General features: G+C 34.6%; 1 protein-coding gene across 7 annotated transcripts in view; it reads left to right on the forward strand.

Moving 5' to 3' along the window:
- The window catches only part of AKAP9 (A-kinase anchoring protein 9), a 127,939-nt gene that overhangs the window by 74,201 nt on the left and 32,190 nt on the right, over positions 1 to 21,548 (forward strand). For 6 of the 7 annotated variants that reach the window (XR_014028654.1, XR_014028655.1, XM_081345583.1 and 3 more), the window contains 11 exons: positions 1,895 to 2,057; positions 9,305 to 9,517; positions 10,684 to 10,722; positions 12,059 to 12,291; positions 13,939 to 14,058; positions 16,696 to 16,872; positions 16,999 to 17,103; positions 18,618 to 18,770; positions 19,000 to 19,179; positions 19,733 to 20,728; positions 21,299 to 21,433. Coding sequence is in view for 5 of the 7 variants with exons in the window: in XM_081345583.1 (XP_081201709.1) it covers positions 1,895 to 2,057; positions 9,305 to 9,517; positions 10,684 to 10,722; positions 12,059 to 12,291; positions 13,939 to 14,058; positions 16,696 to 16,872; positions 16,999 to 17,103; positions 18,618 to 18,770; positions 19,000 to 19,179; positions 19,733 to 20,728; positions 21,299 to 21,433 (2,514 nt within the window). In the remaining 2 variants the exon portion in view is untranslated. The remainder of the gene's footprint in view (positions 1 to 1,894; positions 2,058 to 9,304; positions 9,518 to 10,683; positions 10,723 to 12,058; positions 12,292 to 13,938; positions 14,059 to 16,695; positions 16,873 to 16,998; positions 17,104 to 18,617; positions 18,771 to 18,999; positions 19,180 to 19,732; positions 20,729 to 21,298; positions 21,434 to 21,548) is intronic. The other variant, XM_081345585.1, reaches the window with a different exon arrangement.

Raw genomic sequence — 21,548 nt, forward strand, 5'->3', positions numbered from 1 at the left:
TACGTCACTTCTTTATGTAAAGCACAAGAAAAATGGACATAGATTAAGAATTGTTTCAAAAATTTCTTTGCCTACACCTCCATATTCAGTAAGTATGATAAAATAGAGAAATCATTTTTTTTCTTTTCCATGGTTACTGTAAATTTGTATTATCCAACAATATTTTTCTGTCTGATGTAATTTTGTAGAAGTACTTAATCAGATTTCTCTCAAATTGTTGATTTATATGATATAAAGAATTCCTATAATGTCTTTAAGAAAGCTACTAATTTTAGTGTTCATCACTTTAACTCTTTTATACAAGCTTCATGTAACTGAATTATAGCTGATTAAACTAATAATTTAACTACTGAATTAATTTTAAAGTTTCAGTATACAGAAGATTTTGCTTGAAAGAACATTTCTGCAATGTAGCATTATTACAGTTGACAATGGAAAATATATTAAAAATAATATATTGTCCATTTTTAACTGGTGAATATAAATATTAAATATTAATATTTACATATTACACATTTACATATATATATATATATATATATATATATATATATATATATATATATATATCAGTACCTTACGTGTGTTAACATACTTCTTAGTAATAATTTAAACTTTCATTTAACCTATTTGAATTGAGGAAAATAAGCTTAACATTGTTTAATGTGTACTTTAATTTGATTTTTGATATACTGTGCTGACAGTGATGAGCTGAGACCTGTAACTGTATATTGTAAGAGGAAAATGTATCTTCCAGTTTTACTGATTTCATTTTAATTATGGATCTTGAGAATTTGTTTCATGTCTTCAGATCATGTCTTCATTCTTAGCATGTAGAGTATTAATTATTATTTAAATATTGATTGACAGTCACTTTATTAATATTCCTTTTGGATAAACTCACAAAATTTATCCAAGGCATATAGTCTGTTAGTCACAAATGTTGTATGACATAGCTATTCATCTTTAACCACACTTAGAAAAACATAGGTGTGTGCTGTTTTATTTCTGGAAAGTAAACAATGTACGTATGTTCTGTCATTTTGTAATTTGAATAGCAGGGGAAATGCCTGTACTCTCATATTCTTGTTAAAGAGCTAACTTTTTCACCTGCTAATCAGAAGTAAAGAAAAGGATCACATTTTTAAGATGGTTGTTATCATACGTTGATCTGAGAAAACTATATTGTAGATAATTGAGTTTAGAGAGGCAGAATTTCAGACGTTTGCAGGAATGTGAAATATTGATCTTTCACATGTGTGGTTTAAGAAATAAAGGTATTATACCCTTTCGTGACGTATCATTTTAAGTCTATTACAGGTAGTTAAATAAATCCCAATCCAATACATTGAGTGGAAAATATAGAATATGAATAACACTAACCCAAAGAAGCTTTAAATCCTGAAAAACACTAATTGTAAGATGTTTTTTCATTAACAACTTTGATTAGTGAAAGTTGTTAAATAATTGAGTGCTTTCAAATCTACATATAGTATTCACTGATCAGTGAGGAAAGCACAAAACTATGAAAAAGTGGAATTATTTGAGATATGAAATTAGTTGTTTTGCACAATTTTCAACCCTCTCAATTTGAACAATTTAGGTCAAACGTTTAATAAAAATTACTGTGGGTGGTACATGTTGAAGTTTATATTAATACCTCAAGGTTTTCTTTTTAGTGTAAATTGGACAGACTCAAGATCCGGTACTTGAACACGGATATGGATGTGTAATAAAGTCATTCATTGTACAAATATTTGTTTATCTTGTTATCCATAATGTATGAGGGCAGTAAACTTCTCATTTCAAGCTAATTTCCCAAACTTGACAATGTTCGTATGCAGGACTTTTTAAAATGTACATTAAAAATTTCAACATTTAAATTCTGTTTTAGCTTGAACATGCAAAAGCTACACAAACAGAATTGATGCAAGAATCCTTTAAATGGGAACATGAAGCTACTGAATTAACCAAATGTCAGGAAGAATTGCAAGAAAGGTTTGATGAAGAGGTCAGAGCTAGAGAGCAGATAGCACTGGAGCTTAGCAAAGCAGAGAGTAAGTAATTGATTTGTTTGCAATAGAGTGCTTTAAATAATTATACAATGTTACATTCCCCCAATCCAAAATTATAAAGCAGTTACTTTAATTTTTAGGCAATTATAGATGGTTTATGGGGTTTTTTTTTACAGTTGAGAATAGATTACAAATGAATAGAAAATTGATTAAATCACAAAGAAAGAAAAGCAATCATCATTCAAGAGAGAATGTATACAGAAATGATAGGATAATAGGATATTATTATAAAGAGGAAATGAAGAGGATGTCAGCTAACTATATTTATAAGATTTGTAAATTTTTTAACATACTGTACCAAATAAAAGTTCTAGATTCATTAGATCAGCATATATATATTTAAACATTTATTACTGAGTATTTCACAAAATGTGACCATGGATGATTAACAGGACTGAGAACAAATCAAGATAAAAAATAAATAATAATAAAATCCACAAAACACAATATCATGGGCACAAAACACAATATCTTATAGCACAAAGACCCAAACTACAAACTCTTAAACCAGTTATTCAAACTCTTAAACCAGTTTTCCAGATAGGTTCATCCAACATGGTCAGGGAAAAACCAAATTTTTAAAGCCTTAAAAAGATCAGTAGGATAGATCCAACTGAATCTTGGGGACAGTATGCTGTTCCAAAAGACTGATATTATGTAGAAAATGCTTCCTGGCTTCCATTAGTTGGCATGGAAGGGATCTGAAACATGCTTTCTGTGTTGAACCCCATAGAATGAGCAGACATAATAGGATATCTCCCAAATAATCTGGTGTTGCACCATGAACCTCTTAATAGAAAATAACCGCCACCTTCAGTTGCAGCCAGAAACCTATAGGAAGTCAGTGCAACTCACAAAAAAGTGTTAATGTGAGTGTACTGTGGCAATGCCCATAAAAACCCACACTGCCAAATTCTAGGTCCATTGTATCTCCCACATAATTGTCAAGACCAGCCCTATGTAGAGCATATTGCACATCCCAAGCAGGAAAAAATCTAGCACGAGTGACCATTAGCATGTTATTCAGTATATGACTTAGATCTTCAACCTTTATAATACATTTCTTTGACAATTAATATACTATTGCTGATTGTGATTTTTAAGAGCCGCTTAGAATAATATATGCATTTAAGTTAGGCTTTATTTTTAACTATTTTTCAAACAATATTTAAATATAAGCAGATGCATATCATATATGTTTTCAAATACGACTTCATTTCTTAGCTAACTTCTCTGAAATGTCCATGATCCCAGTTATTTGAAATGCATCAAAATATTTAAAAATTTGAGTGACAAATGATCAGTACTTTGAATGGGGATATACTAAAGTATAAAGATGATCTCCATAGATTCATCTTTTAAAACAATATGTATTATTATTCACTAGATTCAGATTAATATATTACATTGTTATTTCACAATATAAAATGCAATGTACAATATTTTCATAGTTGAGTTTGTATACTTTATTCCTTAACATCTTGAGATTTGTAGAATTGCCCCCAAAGCATTTTCTTGTATTGTGTATTGGCATTGGCAATTACTTTATGATAACTTTATTGTCACTTTGAATGTACACCAATCGGCATACATCAAAATGAAATTTCGTTGCATACAGCTCTCAAAGGGTCACCACCTCCAATATATACTCCTTGTTCGTGGCCTGCTCAAATTTCACATTGTCCATTTTAGTCTCTAGGGAGTGAACGATGGCAAACAGGACAGATGGAAATGGGGCTCCATGTGGATTAGCCCTCAAGTTAGCTTGTATTCTGACAACCTCGCCTTCTTTCCTTTTTCTGATCCTGACTCTTCCACCTTTTCCTTTAAGAGGCCTTGCTTCTTTTCACCCCTCGAGCACGCTGCCGCCACCACCAACTCCTCCAAAAGCCTCTCTCTCTTCCGCTGGGCCTGCTGACAGCCTCATCCAGTTCCTTCGCTCCATAAGCTCCAGGTCCTCTCCTCCTCTGCCTCCTCTGGAAACAGCCCTGATTTTCAATACAATCCATCACTAGGCCAGCAGTCAGATCTTGCTGCTGGTAGAACAAATTCAAACAGTGCCAACGACTTTTAACGGTCTCACCAACAGTTCCAAAACAACTAGAAACTCGCCATGCCAGCAAAGATTGTTGGTCGTATGTCGTATGTTACCTTAGTTCCACCATGTTGCTGAAACACATTAAAATCTTCCTGATCGTGTGGCCTATACTATCCCTTAATATCCCTCCCAAAACTATTCGCCTTCAAGAGCCAATGCAGCCGCAGCCATTCCAGGCGCCGCCATCTTAGGTCCAGTATATAAAAACAAGAGGGGTGCAACAGCTCAGTAATTAAGATGGTGGGCTTGTTGATGGAAAGCTGACAGTCTGGGTTCGAGACCCAAGTGCCGCACAGTGGGGTGAGCTTCTGTTACTTGCCCTCCTGCCCAGTTAACCGTTCAAAAGCATGCAAATGCAAATAGGTAAATAGGTACCACTTCAGTGACAAAGTAAAAGTGTTCTATGTGCCTTCGGTCTATTGTCATGCTGGCCCCAGGATCATTATCAGAGGAAATGTCCTCTGATAATGCTGTCTCCCTCAGCTAAGAAACAGATGAGCACTGCCCCCTAGAGTCAGACATGATTGGACAGGGGAAAACTTTACCTTTACCTTTATGTAAAGACAAACTATTTTTTAAGACAGTAATTCTATATATTAAAGAAAATCTTGATTTAAGGGTTGGGGGGTTTTTTGAGAGCAGGATTGTCTATTAACCCCAAATTTGTATTTAATGGAAAAATCTCTGTCTTTTTTCTTTATTTTTCTGTTAAATGGAAAAATCCCTCCATTTTTTCTTTATTTTTCAGAGATCAAATGCAAACATTTAAGAAGGCTGCTCTCTAAAATATAGCATTCTTGGTGCCACTCCTAGGGATTATTGTAGGTTCGTATTTTGCCAGTTCTGTCAATAAAGAAGTGTTTATCACATAGAATTAGAATGTAGTAGAGAAATCAGTGGTATCTCTCCTATTCCAATATGTATTCATTGGCCCACCCGTTGTTACCTGATATTCCCAGTTCTTTCTATTCTTCTTCCTTAATACAGCAGTTGCCACTATAGCATGTGACCTACCTATCTGCCCATCTTCCTAGACCTAGAACCTCCTCTTCTCCTTTCCTCATCAGGAAACCAGCCTTAATCCTATGAGCCTTCCCAATCTTCTTAGCCTCTCGCTTCCTTTATCCAGGACTCAAAAATGAGGCATGCACAGAAGCATACCCATTTCTTTGAGGACACAGTAAGCACAATCCAGATAGCTTTCCTACATAAGGAATAAATCTATTCTTTCAAAGTGTTGTCTGAGTAAGACATTTGTCTGTTATATCTAAATTCTGCTAAGTCTAGATCTGTTACCCTGAGAATTTGCGTATAGCATTTTCCAGTTTAATTTTCAGGTACCAATCCTTGTAAAAAAACAAAACAAAATTACTCCTTAGAAAGTATCTAAACAATTGCCCCCTTCGCTTCTGATCACAACTCGGCTATGTCCTTACCAGGACTCTAGTTGAAGGGGAAGGAGAAAAGCTTTCTTATGAAGCCTCTACTCTATTCGGTAACCTAAGCATTAAGAATGCTGTAGATATAATTTACTTGGACTTCAGTAAGGCATTTGATAAAGTAGATCACAACCTACTACTTGATAAGATAGAAAAATGTGGGTTAGATAGCATCACCACCAGATGGATTCGTAGCTGGCTGAGAGGCCGCACACAGTGCCTGGTCCTCAATGGAACTACATCTACATGGAAGGAAGTGTGTAGTGGGGTGCCCCAGGGCTCTGTTCTGGGCCCAGTGCTCTTCAATATCTTCATTAACGATTTGGATGAGGGGATGGGGAACTCATCAAATTTGCAGACGACACCAAGCTGGCAGGAATAGCCAATACTCCAGAAGATAGGCTTAAAATACAGGAGGATCTGGACATACTCGAACACTGGGCGCTATCTAACAAAATGAAATTCAGTGATGAAAAAAGTAAGGTTCTACATTTAGGCAGGAAAAATCAAATGCACAGATATAGTATAGGTGGTAGCTTGCTCAATAGTAGTAACTGTGAGAGGGATCCCGGAGTCCTAGTAGACAATCACTTCAATATGAGCCAGCAGTGTGCTGCAGCTGCCAAAAAAGCCAACACAGTGCTAGGCTGCATTAACAGAGGGATAGAATCAAGATCAAGTGAAGTACTATTACCACTTTACAATGCTTTGGTAAGGCCACACCTGGAATACTGCATCCAGTTTTGGTCACCACGATGTAAAAAAGATGTTGAGACTCTAGAAAGGGTAGAGAGAAGAGCAACAAAGATGATTGGGGGACTGGAGGCTAAAACATATAAGGAACGGTTGCTGGAATTGGGTATGTCTAGTTCAACGAAGAGAAGGGTGAGGGGTGAAATGATAGCAGCGTTCCAGTATCTCAGGGGCTGCCACAAAGAAGAGGGAGTCAAGCTATTCTCCAAAGCACCTGAAAGCAGGACAAGAAGCAATGGATGGAAACTAGTCAAGGAGAGAAGCAACCTAGAACTAAGGAGAAACTTCCTGACAGTTAGAACAATTAATCAGTGGAACAACCTGCCTCCAGAAGTGGTGAATGCTCCAACACTGGAAGTTTTTAAGAAGAGACTGGACAGTCATTTGCCTGAAATGGTATAGGGTTTCCTGCCAGAGCAGGGGGTTGGACTAGATGACCTCCAAGGTCCCTTCCAACTACTACTACTACTACTACTACTACTAATTATTATTATTATTATTATTATTATTATTATTATTATTATTATTATTATTATTATTATTATTATTATTATTATTATTATTATTATTATTATTATTATTATTATTTGCTAAGAACCATCTGTCATTTTGCATATGATAAAGTTACCAAAAAAATCTGCAGCCCACCCCACCCCCCAAATAATGAAAAAAAATAGTCCCCCTCATTCAAAAATTGTGTTTCTTTGTATGTAAATTATTTAAAATAAGCAGTATAGGATTGTATTATAACTAGTACACTGATACAGCCACACATTATCTTTATAAAATCTTTAGAAAGAGCTCTTTGGAATTGCATCTGCATTTCATCTGAAGATGAACATTTTCTAGCAGATACTTATGCTTCTCAGCATTTTTAAAACAGCTGTCCTGAATAAAATTTTAAGATTTTTTTCACAATCTATTCTTAAAACACATTCACAGGTGTATTAACCTAAACAGCATAGCAAAGTATCTATACTCTTCTGATATATATTCTTATTGCAAAGTGCCCTTCTATATACGGATATCTATATATGCATGTTATCCATTACAGTGACTACTTTTCTAAAATATAGAAATATTTTACTATATAATAATTCTGGGGAATTTTACCTTATTAATTGTGGGGCATTTGATCCAAATGCACAAAAACAGACACACACATTCTGTAATTTCGTTCTTGGAGGATCTTTTTAATGAAAAACCAAGTCTACTTATGTACAATTCTTGATACTAACAAAAGAAATTCCCAAGGAAGAGTTTAACACTGAAGTGTTGTGGTGCATTCAACTGTGAAGTAATAAATTTAACATGTTGAATTGTTGAAATTTGACCTGTTGAAAAACTGCCTGTATTACTGCATATACGTAATCTGGGAATTTATCATCAGTAAACTCTCTGCTGAGAGCATTATTAGATGTTTCAACATAATTCAATACTGATAATATTGAAGTGTGCAAGGGAACGTATTATTGTTTAATCATTCATCCACAGTTTATTAGATTTAGTATAGACATACTAATATTTATTATTGCTTTTTGGAATATTGCCTGCTGGTAATCAGATTATGTTTGCAATAAATAATAGTTTTACAAATGTGTATATATCAATTCTCATAAAATTATTGATATTTTAGATTTTGAACTATTAAAAACATTAAACTGAACAATAAACACCACTTAAGTTTTGTTAATAGGTACATATTATTTCCAAGACATTTTCTTCATAAATGAACAATTCATATGTTAAAATCACTTACACTAGCATAAAGGAAAAGTTCTGAACTGAATGGTTAGGCTTGTTTAGTTGTTATATATCTATGAATGTTCTTAGTTGTTCTCAGGATAGATCAAGTTACATACTGTAAGAAGTGAAATACAGGGATAACAAAAAAGTCATAACTTTGTAAGATTTAGCTGTAACCATTCTTCAGCTAGGAAAAAATTGTGAATTGTCTACACACATTTACACACACATTTTTTATATCAGTTCATCTTTCCAATGAATATTTTCTATCATAATCATTTAATACTATAGTCTTGCACAATTGGCAATCAGCTAAAAATTGTAAATGTGTAGATACCACCATATTGTATCATATAATATATGTATTAAAGGAACACTTATTCACAAATAAGGAAATATACATATTAGACTTCACATATAATGAAAATGAACAGAAACCATGCCTTATCTGGAATTCTATCAACTTTAGGACATTGCTTTATTAAATTTCCATTATAACAGTGTTCTAACAATGGAGACTAAATACAGAATATGTAACAGAATATGGAACACAGAATAACAGGGGAAAGGACCTTGAAGGTCTTCTAGTCCAACCCCTTGCTAAGGCAGGGCCTATACCATTTCAGGCAAATGATTGTCCAATTTTTCTTAAAACTTCCAGTACTGGAGCATTCTCAACTTCTGAAGGCAAGCTGTTCCACTGATTGATTGTTATAACTGTCAGGAAATTTTTCCTTACTTCTAGGTTGCTTCTCTCCTTGACTAGTTTCCATCCGTTGCTTCTTGTCCTGCCTTCAGTCACTTTGGAGAATAGCTTGACTCCCTTTTCTTTGTGGCAGCCCCTGAGATATTGGAACACTGCTACCAAGTCCCCCCTCGTCCTTCTTTTCATTAAACTAGACATACCCAGTTCCAGCAACTGTTCTTTATATTTTTTAGAATATTATCAAATTCATATATTGACACTCATCTCCATAAAAATTCCTTTTTTAAAAAAAATGAATGTTTCATCTTTGAATATAGCATTAATATTACAGTATAGTATTTCAATTTTTATTACTTGGGCAGATAAAGTTTTTTGGTATAAAATTACAGTGCTGTGACCATGCTATTCATATTTTTTTTCAGAAGGTTTTAAAATATTTTACTCAAAAATTATTATGCTTCATTTGGACATCTCTGTTTTTCCGTAGATCTTATTGATGTTTATGCAGATGAAAAATCACTTATGGAAAAACAAATCCAGGAAAAGGCAGAGGTAATAGAGCATCTTGAACAAGAGCTACTTCGTACAGGTAACAAATTACAGGAATTAGAGGCTGAGAGACATCACCTTCAAGAAGAGAAAGAATTGCTCTTCAGACAAAAGGATGCTATGAAAGCTGATGCAGGACCCATAGAACAACGTATGTATTTTTTGAGTCTTCCAAATATGTATGGTTTTATTATTTAATATCTAATAGACTATAGATGTGTAATGGGTGATCTAAGCCTTCTGAGTTAGTTGTTTTCTGTGTGACCGGGCATTTCAAAAGATCTCCAGGATATAAAGTCAGTGAGATGCAGGGGGTGACTTGGGGAGGAATGCCTCAGATCCAGACATTTTTAGACAGCATTTACTGGGAACAAAGAGTCATTCACTCAATTTTGTTTCTGCTTTTATATAATGTATAGGTTGCTACAATAGATGGAAGGGCATTAATAACATATTCATTTTATATTTAGCAAGATTTAGTGCAGTTCTTTAATGTAATTGCTTTCATCAGCAGAACTGAGAAAGGAACCATTCTTCTCCTTTGTTACCTTTTAAAATTGATCTGGAGCATCAAGCATATTTAGAGGTGACACTCATTTATCCATAATGTTAACAGGGTCTTGTCCAATTTATGGCACCTAACTAATTAAAAAGATGCATGGATAGAATTGATTTTTTAAAATGTTGAAAGACTAGTCAAAATGGGTAATGGATATCCAAAATGTTATTTTCATGGAGAGTTCCCTGCATGGATCAGGCACTGTTGGGCAGTCCATGCCAAGAGTGTAGCACATACTTTGTTCAGAGCACACATGTTGTGGAAAACCTTTTTGGGGAGAGGTGTTTAAGCACTGGGAAGATGAAAGACTGGCAATAGACATGGCCTCAGAGAGATAGCATGGTGGTCACGTGCAGGATGAGTATGTTAAGTATATACAAACTGGTAATGATGAGGACGGAAGGCATAAAGTATGGAACAGGTACAGTAGATACATTGGATAGATACAGAGCAACAGAGAAGATAAGAAAAATGGCAGGAAGGTATGCCACTTTTTAATTCAACAATATTCTAATGTATAATAAAAGTATTATGTGAATAGCTGTCTGCAACATTTTAGAGAAAAATAAATGGAAACTTGGAAAAAATATCTTAACAGTTGTGTTTAATAAATCAATCACATTTTTTAATTCATTGGGCATTTTACTGAACTCTTTATTCTGTCTTCGGCTTCATTTTTCTCATATAGTATTTCAGCTTGAGAAAGCTAGAGATGGCATGTGAATTACTTTGCTTCTTGTTTTTTTCTGTTCTCCTAGGCCTAGTAGATGCTGCAGTCGATGCAGCTTCCCAAGCAGGTGTGTTTGTATATTGCATGGCAAATCTTTCATTGGGTGGAAGATTTAACAGCTACTGACTCTTGTTAATCATGGTCTCTCTTTGGGCTTTCGGCTTATTGACATTAACTTTACTAGCCTGCAGCTTTGATACTGTGTTTCATGTTCACACCTTTATTTTGAATAACAATTGCTCACAATTTTACAGTATTAATATTTTTAAAATTCTAATTACTTCAATAACCATCATCTTAATCAGCTAATAATTTCTGCATTCATATAATAATCTGCATATAGAGATCTTTGTCAAATAAAACTCATGTGTGATATTTGAGGAAGCAAGTGTGATGGAAGATGATGGTACAAAAATCTATATAGTAAGATGCAAAAAAAAAACCTGCCAAAAGACCATTATCTGGTGATGCTTTTTTCTTCATTTGGCAAAGACTTAAATCCAAAAATCTATTATTTTTAATATTTCTCAATCAAGAAATGATTCATGATTACAGCATGTATACCAATTAAAGGACTGAAACATAACGTATATAATCTTGGTATTACTTTTGATTATATATAACATTAAGCAATGTATGCATTATGCTTCCCGTTTGATGTTACCTCAGTAAACTGGAAATTGTCTTGGCATGTGAAGTTTTATATGCTGCTCAATAGCATCTGAAGCTTCAGGTCATATATATAAAAAAATCACTGGATGTTTCTTGCCACCATCAGTGCAATTTGGAAGAGGTTGTTAGGATATGAGAATTACCTGTATTTTGGATAGAAATAACATAGCATTCAAAATCATATTAAAATGCCAATGTTACTGGAGCATTTTGGAATGTACATCTGCAGCTATAGCTCCCTTGTCACATATCCCTAAGTTCTTCATTTCTTTGCATTTGTCTTTTAAAAGTTTCTTTAAAAAATTGGAGGGAGGAAGTTAACTGATTGAAAATTCCAGGTGAAGGTAAGAAATAGTTGGGGGGGGGTTCTCCTATAACTCACCAGGTGAAGGTCTAAATTATTTTACATTAAAATGTTGTGTGTGTCATTTGTGAGAATTTTTATGTTTCAATTGGAACAATCCTACAGGATGAGAAGACAGTTGGGTTTTAATGCCATTTACATTTTCTATAGTATTAATGAAAATAAATATATAATTCTATCAGGAAAGTTAAACCATGCAGATATTATTATTTCTATTTATTGAAAATTATCACATAATTTTGGTGAAACCCAAAGTTATTTTCATCCTTTATTATGCTGTAGCATAAACTTGTCATCTTGGGAGTGAATTTATTTTATAAAGCAATATTAACTATCCACATATAATAAGTTATGCTTTATTAAACAGAGTTGTTGGCGGAGACAGAAAAGTTAATGAAAGAAAAAATAGAAGTGCAGCGGCAGGCTGAAAAAGAATACAATTACCTTCAAAAGCAGGTGAAGGCACTGGAAACTGATATAGAGGAGCAGGTCAACCAGTTTTTGGAGCTAGAGCAAGAAAAAAATGCAGAGCTAATGGATCTAAGGCAGCAAAACCAAGCTCTAGAGAAACAGCTTGAGAAAACAAAAAAATTTCTAGATGTAAGTAAAACGATGAGCTCAATCCACACATAATTTACAACAGAATAAAAACAGAGAATTCAACAAAACCTCAATTAGCACAATGCATTAAAATGCTTATGTCATACACAATTTAGACTTTTTTAAAAAAATAGCATAGTAAACAGGCTTTTTTGTAAAAAAAAAAATAAGATGGCTATGTTTTCGTATTTAAAATTAATTTGATTTATACAAGGTTATCATTGTAAACAGTCACTGTGAAAAATGTTTTTAATTTGAACCAATCTCAGCTTAAACTCTTTAAAAAGCCTTGATTCAGGAGTAAAGCATTTCTGATAATGTTGAAACAATGCTAAAGGATTTCCAGTACAATTGGACTTCTATAACATTTCAAACCTAAAGTGATTTCTGTGTAAAAAGATTGGAAAACTAATTACAATTTTTCTGACATAACATATAGCATAATTTTATGCTAAAATTGCCATTGATTTTATATATTTGCTGAGTATCTACTTGGATTTTGTTTCTAATGAATAATGTAAACAAACTGCTTGATTACTGAATCACATTGCAAAAGATCTGAGGGAAAAAAAGATGCTGCTACTTTGTGTATTGCTTGTCTAAGTTGTGTAGTGTTGTATGTAAATGTACAGAATGGGGTTGATGTTCCATATGAAGAACAATACACACATACTCATTCTCAATTCTTGTCACACTCTAATTATCACAAATCATTACTAAGGTTTTATGGAACTAACTTAATAGTATTTTAAGACATCAGTGGTTCCTGTTATATTTTGTAATAAGTTGAAAACAAGATATAAGTAATCCTTGACTTACAATAACAATTAGGACCGGAATTTCCATCATTAAGCTTAACAATAGAAATCCTTATAGTCCCAGTTGCTGTTGTTAACTGAATCTCACAGTCATTATCTGAGCAACTTCCTGCCAACTTCTAACAGCCAAACTCATAGAAAAGCCAGCAGGAAGTTGTAAGTGCCAAACCAGCAGGCAAGTAAGTGGTGTTGCCAAGTGGGGAGGGAGTGAAGTGTTGTGCAGGCAAAGTGAGTGAGAAGTGTTATCTCAAGGAGTGTATGAGGAAACAAACAAGAACTGCCATGCAGCCATGACTGCACAAGAGATGAGAGGATGTGAAGGGGTGCACAAAAGTCACTGTGCAGGTCAAGGAAGTTGTGTGTAGTTGTGGCATGAGTCAGAGAGGTTGCACAGGGGTGCAAGAGAGGGTCAGGGAGGCTGGGTGGGGTGCATGAGTGGCTTTTGCAGCATAGAGGAGCTGAAATAGGATGTGTGAGTTGGAAAGGCTTATTCTAAAGAGTTGTGACCTACCCATAGTTTCCCCATTGACCTTCTGGGGAAGCCAGAGGAATGGTTACAAATGGCAATCATGTTATCTCCATGATCATTTGGAAACTGATAGTAAGTGAAACTGGTTGCCAAGTACCCAGATTATGATCACATGTCCATGGAGATTCTGGGGCAGCCAGAAGTCCAAGGACCACTTATAACCCTCATTTACTCAGTACCATTGTAACTTTGAACAGTCACTGAACAATTGGTCATAGGGTCGAGAACTATCTGTATTGTGCATTACATTTTGATATTTCCCATTAAAAATACACATATATATAACGGCTTACATTTCAGGAGCAGGCAATTGATAGGGAGCATGAGAGAGATGTTTTCCAGCAAGAAATACAAAAGCTTGAGCAACAGCTTAAAATTCCTCAGAGATTGCAACCAGTCAGTGAACATCAAAATAGAGAGGTAAGATAAAGGGATAATTCATTTGTGACATTGTATGAACTGTGACTATGTGGCACTCCCTTAGTTTTTATGTTAATAATCAACCAGAAGAATAAGATTTAGACTGAGCTACATAAGTGAGAATAAACTCTTTAGGGCTTTTTTCCATATTAACTTGCACATATTAAATCTTTCCTCTGAAATTTTTAGCTGCCTTTTTGCTAATATGGCTTTTTGAGAATTAATGGTGAGACTCTGCAGAATCTTATGGGTATATACATATGTTTGAATTTAATGACAAGTGCTATTCTGTGTTTAAGCCCCTTTTTACAGTAATTTTTATGGTAATTAAGATTTACAAAGTATGGCAAAGCACAAGCATTGCAAAGAATGCATAAACTATGGCTGTATGGTAATGTAGGAGGTAAGTTTATATATATATAAAAAGCTTCCTGGGGAAACACAGAGGAGGGGGAGGAGCCGATCAGTAGTTTTCCCCCCAAAAAAAACCTCACACCCTTAGAACACTTGCAGAGAGGTAGTCCTTAACTTATAACCATATCGGCATGAAATTTGCATTGCTAAGTAACTCAGTTGTAAAGTGGGATGTCACATGACCACAGCAACTTAGGATGGCAATCTCAGCACTTCCCGTTACAATCATTAACCAAGAATCATGGATCCTTAAACAAGTAGCCCTGCCAAGGCAAGCCTTCCCTGTCCTGACCTTCAGTAGAGTGAGGGACTGTCTCCAATTCCGCCCCATCCTCTAAAACCATCACAGCTTTCCAAAGGCTTAGGGGGCCACATGTACAAAACATTCACCAGGGAAGCTGTGTGCAAAAAAGAGACAGTGAAGTGCTTCTGTTCTGGCTGCAACGTCTGGATGCGAAAAATACAAAGGTTGGTGTGGGTGACTGGGAGAGAAGGTAGGTAGGTGAACTTGCTGGTGCTTATTGGGGTTCATGGATGCTTCAGCTTGGTACCACACTGCTTGGGCAGTCTGGAGAGCCACTTGTAGGAAGCACTTGCTGAAGAAACTGGTGTGCCTGAGGTAGCATGGTAGCCAAAAGTCAAAGACAAGGCAGCAAAGGCAGTGAGGTGTCTATGTTTTTAGCAGAGGTGGCTGGGTACAAAAGATGAGAAACTATTGGAGAGAACTGGGAAAGAAGACAGCTAGATGAACAAATGCTTGCTGATGTTTGCTGAGTTGTATAGTAGTAGCTGAAAATTCCTGGGATGTTAGAATGGGCCCAAGAGCTGGGACTGTTTGCTATGCTTCTAAGCATGGTGCAAGATGGCCAAAAGGGAGATAGGCAGGCTGGGGGGAGTTGAAGTGCCCCTGCATTTCTAAGTGCAGTAAGACCGCCAAACACTTGAATTTTGATCATTTGGCCACAACATCAGGCGTGGATTATCTGTCTACTTTTTCAGTTCTGATGTAACTTTGCACAATAAGTTCTGAACACACACACACACACACACACACACACACACACAAACACAGAATCTAGCCTAAAGGCCATAAATTCCAATAGGTATAATATAGAATAGTTATAATTCTGTATTATAACTTGAACATAGAAGGACTTCTGTCATCAAAAAATCACAATTATCAGACTTGTATGTTTTCATGTGTGTGTATGTCTATGGATATGTTTGTAATTTCAGTATATGAAATAATCTCTTAAAACCTACGCCACAGTTCACTTTGATGGGTATTGGTTATCTACCCTTAGATTATGTATTGGTCATTACTTTTAAAGCCCTTTATAGCACTGGTCCAGGATCTCTTGAGAATCCATCTTTCCCCAATGGGATCAGCCTGCCTAACTCACACTGGCAGAAAGAGTTGGCCTGCCTCAATCACATCCATCAGCCAAGGAATTTTGGCCGGGTGCGGTCTAGGAGAAGAGTCTTTCTGAGGTGGCCCCCACTCTTTGGAATATCTTGCTGCCAGTAGTGATCTCTGCCTGCTCTTCTGGCCTTCAGGAAGAACTTTAAAATATGAATGTGCTGGTTGGCATGGGGCCCTGAAAGAGAAGCTGTAGGCTGTAGGTAGTTGATGCAGTAATAAAGAAGGCACCACTGCTGCTCCTCTCAAAACTATGGTCTTTTAGTCTGTCCTTAATCTTTTGTAATTTTAATTAGTTTTTATATTTATAATTGTTTTTATATCTTTGTTTTATTACATTGTAAGCTGCCCAGAGTCGCCTCAAATCACAAGATGGGCAGCATATAAATTTAATAAATAAATAAAAATAAATCTACCTTTGAGAAATACGTATTTGCTCTCTTATATTGTCCCTCTCTATACTTACAGTTTGTAGTATATTGGTAGATCCCTGAAGGTAGTTGTGATTGGTTAGTACTTAGTCTGGGGGTTTTTCCCTCCCCACCCCCAGCTCTGTCCAAATATTTTCTTGCTATGGAAATGTTCCAGTTAGCTCAAAACCAAACAGCCAGCATTCTCCATTTTTCTGATTTCTCTTTACTTATTTGATTTTGGTTGCTTGTGATTTCCTCCAGACATTAAGGTTTTTTAAATACATGTACATCCTTCTTTTTTCCTATTTCATACAATTTTACTTACCATAGTTTGTAGCAAATTTGTGTTTGAATTATAGCCTATATGCATTTCCTCTGGTTTGCCACCAGATTGAAGAATTAACAAATCATCTTCAAGAGAAAACAGACAAATGCAGTGAGCTTTTGCTCTCTAAGGAGCAACTTCAGAGAGATGTGCAAGAACGGAATGAAGAAATTGAGAAATTAGAATGTAGAATCCAAGAACTGGAACAAGCTTTAATGATCAATGCAGACAATATGCAAAAGGTATTTTTGGGTAGACCATTTTATTTATAATTATTTGTGCAGTGTTATTATCAACATAACTTGCTTTACTTAATAATCAAAAGAACTGACTTAAAGAAGTGATAGTTAAATATACTTACTTTAAAGGTGGAAGAAAGAAAGCAATTTGGGTCTGCAACTATAAAGGGGGACTGGCCTCTAGAAGCACAGCTACAGGCTGAGCAAGAAGCTGTAGACAGAAAGGAAAAAGAGGTAGAGTATTTTTTTAATTATTCAGAATTTTCACTATTTGAATTGAATTTTTCATATGAGGCATAAAGGAATTCATATCTGTGCAGATTCTCAATTATCCAAATCATGGTTGTCCCAAAGGTGCTTTTCTAAAAGGCAACTGGACTTTCTTGGTTTTTTCCTTGAAAATGTTTCATTTCTCCTCCAAGAAGCTTCTTCAGTTCTGGCTGAATTGAAGAAGCTTCTTGGATGAAAAGCAAAACATATTCAAGGGGGGGAAAAAACCAAGAAGGCCCAGTTGCCTTCTGGAAAAGCCCCTTTGGGGCAAAAGAATTCATGTTTCCGTATAAGCTTGGTTTTCTGTTGATCAAAAAAGTTTGTGCTCAAAAAAGTTTGTTAAACTTACAGAAAATTATTCAGAGAGAGTAAAAACAAATTATAGGTTAAAAAAAAACCACCATGTTCCATTTATTTTACTACTAGATAACCCATGACTCATTCATTCATATTGCTTCAAAAAAATTTCCTTACCTAAATAGATAAATAAAATTACCATGGATGGGCAAAAAAGCAGTGGGAGCAAGAGCAACTTGCAGCTTCCTGCCTGCTTTGCAATTGGCTTTTGTTTGTGCGAAGCTAGCAGGGGGCATCAGAAACCACACGTGACTATGGCAGTGTTGCAGGGTGGTGAAGCAATGCTGCAGGGCACTCCTTTGCCATTGCAACTGGTCTGAGGATCCTTGAATTTTCAATCTCACAGAAGTAACAGATCCCGGATTTTGGACACATTCTTTTAAGTTAGCCCTTTTGAGATACCTTGATTCAAAAACTATTGGCCTATAATACACACTCAATTAAAAGTTACAAAAGAGTTACAAAATAACCCTAAAACAAATGCAGCTCTAATCCCCACCATAAATATTAGTATCATTATATACTCAGCACACATTACAAGCGTCATAGATATTTTTGTATGATATTTTTAATTATTTTGAAGACCATATTGAGTTTTAACCAAATATTTGACATTTCTCTAATTCTCCTATATTGATAAGATAAGATAAACTGTATTGGAAGTTGTTTGCCAAGAATCCACACTGAAGGTAAATCAACATGATTTTGCTAATTCATTTTTAGATAAGAGAAATGGTAATGATTTAGAACTTCATTGATGGAAGGATGCATTAAGTTATCTATGAACAAAGAAGGAAATTTAGCTTGAAATCCAGCAAACAGGTTATTCACTGAGATACACTTAAAATATACCCAAATTATGTTAAAAATTGTCATATAACATAATTCCACCCTAGCATCATCTGCCTATTTTTAAATTATCAAATGCTCACTCTCATCTTTGTAGTGTTGAGGATATATGAATAAATCATATTTTATGCTTGAAGGTTTGAGAATATCTTTTTAATATTTAAAAGAAAATATTTAGTAGCTTGTTCCTCAAAACAAGTGTTGCTAAAAAAAATTCTCTTCTTGTTTACATAAAATAAATTATTCCTTTGCCACTTATTTTGGATATACAGATCATAAATCTTGAGGAACAATTAGAACAGTTCCGTGAAGAACTAGAAAACAAAAATGAAGAAGTGCAGCAGTTACAGATGCAGCTACAAATTCAGCTAAAAGAGTCTACAACTCGACAACAAGAACTTGAACAAGAAAATAAATCATTTAAGGTATTATTTGAGAAGAAAGCAAGTTCTTCTTTCCTGTGTTGAATGAATGTAACTTGAGTTTGTGAAATCTGAAAATTATGAAAAAGTATGAAAACTCTAGGTATTTAACTATTTATAAAATGCTATTTGAAAATATTTTCTTGTTTCAGTTTATTCCTCTGACAAAATGAAAATAATTAGTGAAGGGAATCTACAAGTTAATTTCATGTTACTGTTTTTTTGTCTGTAGGAGGGCATGAAAAAATTAGGTCAAGCTATCCAGAATCCTGAAGATACTTCTATAAAAGGTCATCATCAAATTCCTGGGAAATATATACAGATTATACAGGAAAAGGAACAGAAAATCCATGAACTCCATGAACAAACTTCAAAATTGCAACAGCAGCTGGAAATTACAACAGATAATAAAGTAATAACTTATGGAATCCTTAGTGATACCATCTGTTTAAGCAAGTAATAAACATGTTAGGACAGGGACTAAAATACATATAATTGTACTTCAAAATAGAATTTGCATGGATGTTTCTTAAAGATACTTTATAATCTATAATACATAATTAATATTCCATATTATCCCTCTCTTTATTTACAGTTTGTGGCATAGTAGAACTTTTACAATTGGTACAGTTTCCTGTAATTTTAATTGTTAGTGGTTGGTTTGTGTTATTTTTTCTGCCAATTATTTTCTCATAGTGGAGAGCTTTTATTTGCTCACAACTAAATAGGTTTTTTAAATGCATACAGTGACCAATAACCCCCCCATAATACATTAAAATATTACATCTGAATAAAACAATATCATTTAAATAAAATATGAATTACTCTGATTTACCTTTTACAAATTTTATATAAAAAGCATTGGTATATTTAATATAATATAAAGAAATATAATTAGTGACATAAAAACAAGATTTTTGCCCTTCATAATATTTTTTCTTCGTTTTTATTTCAATTCTGCTTAGTTGGTTGAGCAGAAAAATGAGCACATAAAAGAACTCGAAGCCCAAATAGAAATTTTAAAGAGTGATCAAGAACGTGTCAAGCAGAAAAATGAACAAGAAATAGAACAGCTGAATGAAGTTATTGAAAAACTCCAGCAGGAAATGGTGAATATTGAACACAAGATACCTTTGGACTTTTCACTGACCCAAGATGATATAGATAATTTAAAACACCAGCTTGATATTGTAATGGCAGAAAAGGATGATTTAGTGATACAAGTGGAAAATAATGTTAAGCAGTTATGCGTTGCAAAGAATGAACTTGAAGGAAAACAAATTAACATAGTAAAGTTAGAGAAGGAACTAGATATACTGAAAGAAGAACTTGAAAAAACTAGAGAAAAGTATAAGTATATGCCAATAAGAAGTGGCAATGTACAAATAAGTACAAAGATGGAAGAAGATGCTTCGAGAATAAGTATAAATTTAAAGGCACTTGAGAAAGATCTAGAAGAAAAGGATTTAGAGCTAATCCAATGCAACAAGCATTTCAAGGATTTCAAAGACCAAGCCCATATGGAGTCAAACAAGCTCAAACAAAGAATAATGGAGTTAGAAGAAGCCCTTGAGCAAAAGGCTGCTGCATCCCTTCAGAATCAGGTTGAATTGAATCTGATTCTGGAGCAAAGTCAGCTTTCTCCCCTGGTAGCTGCAGTTCCAGAAGATAGCAAAGAAGAAGCCCTATCTATTCCATTAGAAAATGCAAAATATATCGGTAGGGAAGAGGCAACAGTTAGGTTATTAGAGTTACCAGAGAAACTTTCAGAGATGCAGAGCCAACTTGCAGATGCACAGAATAATCTTCAACTAGAAAGAACAAAACTGGAATTAGTACAGAAGGAGACAAAAGAAAAGGAAGAGAGACTTGTTAAACTTCAACAACTGCTAACAGAAATAGAACAAAGACATAAAAGGGAGAAATTGTCAAGCTCTGGGGAAAGAAAGATGCAAATGCAGGTATGTATGGCTTGAAATTGTTTTCTTCAAATATTAAATGAGTCAGTTATTCTTCAAACATCATTTTGAGAGAAATGGGCTGTAACAATTGAAAATGGAGAAACTGAAAATGAGTAGAATAAAGTATTTCTATATTATCTTACAGAACAAAGCCAAGTACAAATTCAAACAATAAAAGAACTGTAATGTAAAATACCAATAAAATGTCTAAAACAGCACTAGACTGGCCCATCATCAGGCATTTTACAAAAAAAGTGATACATGGACAGTAAAGCCATTGTTTGTGGTTACCTTTTGTTACAAAAACTGGTGATGAAGACTTTACCAACATATATGTTTCTGCCATCTTAGCTTCATACCAGTAACCACTTTCATTGGGCAGTGAACTGGGAAAATGCTTAAATCTTTATGCCAAGGGTTAATTTAAGTCAGGACTCATCCTCCATTATACTTTTAAACTACTACCAATGTGAGATACTACCTTAACATAGTAACTTAAGAAATACTGAATTCATATATGTAAGTTAATTTATACTTGCATGAATTACTGTTTTGGTACTAATAATTTAGATGGTCACAGAGCTGGATGAAAACAAGCAAGGAAATTATCTTGAATTAGAAAAAGTCAGAGTGGAGTCAGCTGCAGTCAAGGAAGAGCTTAATAACTACAAAGAAAAAGCAGAGAAATTGAAAGAAGCGTTACTGGTAAGAATAAAATAAACATCTGTTGCATTTTGCACTGAAAGTTGCTGGGAGCAATATATTTGAAGAGTACAAAATAAAAGCATTAAATAATTAAAAGCATATTGGAAGGATGTAG

The sequence above is a fragment of the Vipera berus genome, assembly GCF_964194415.1.
Source record: "Vipera berus genome assembly, chromosome: Z".
NCBI lineage: Eukaryota > Metazoa > Chordata > Lepidosauria > Squamata > Viperidae > Vipera > Vipera berus.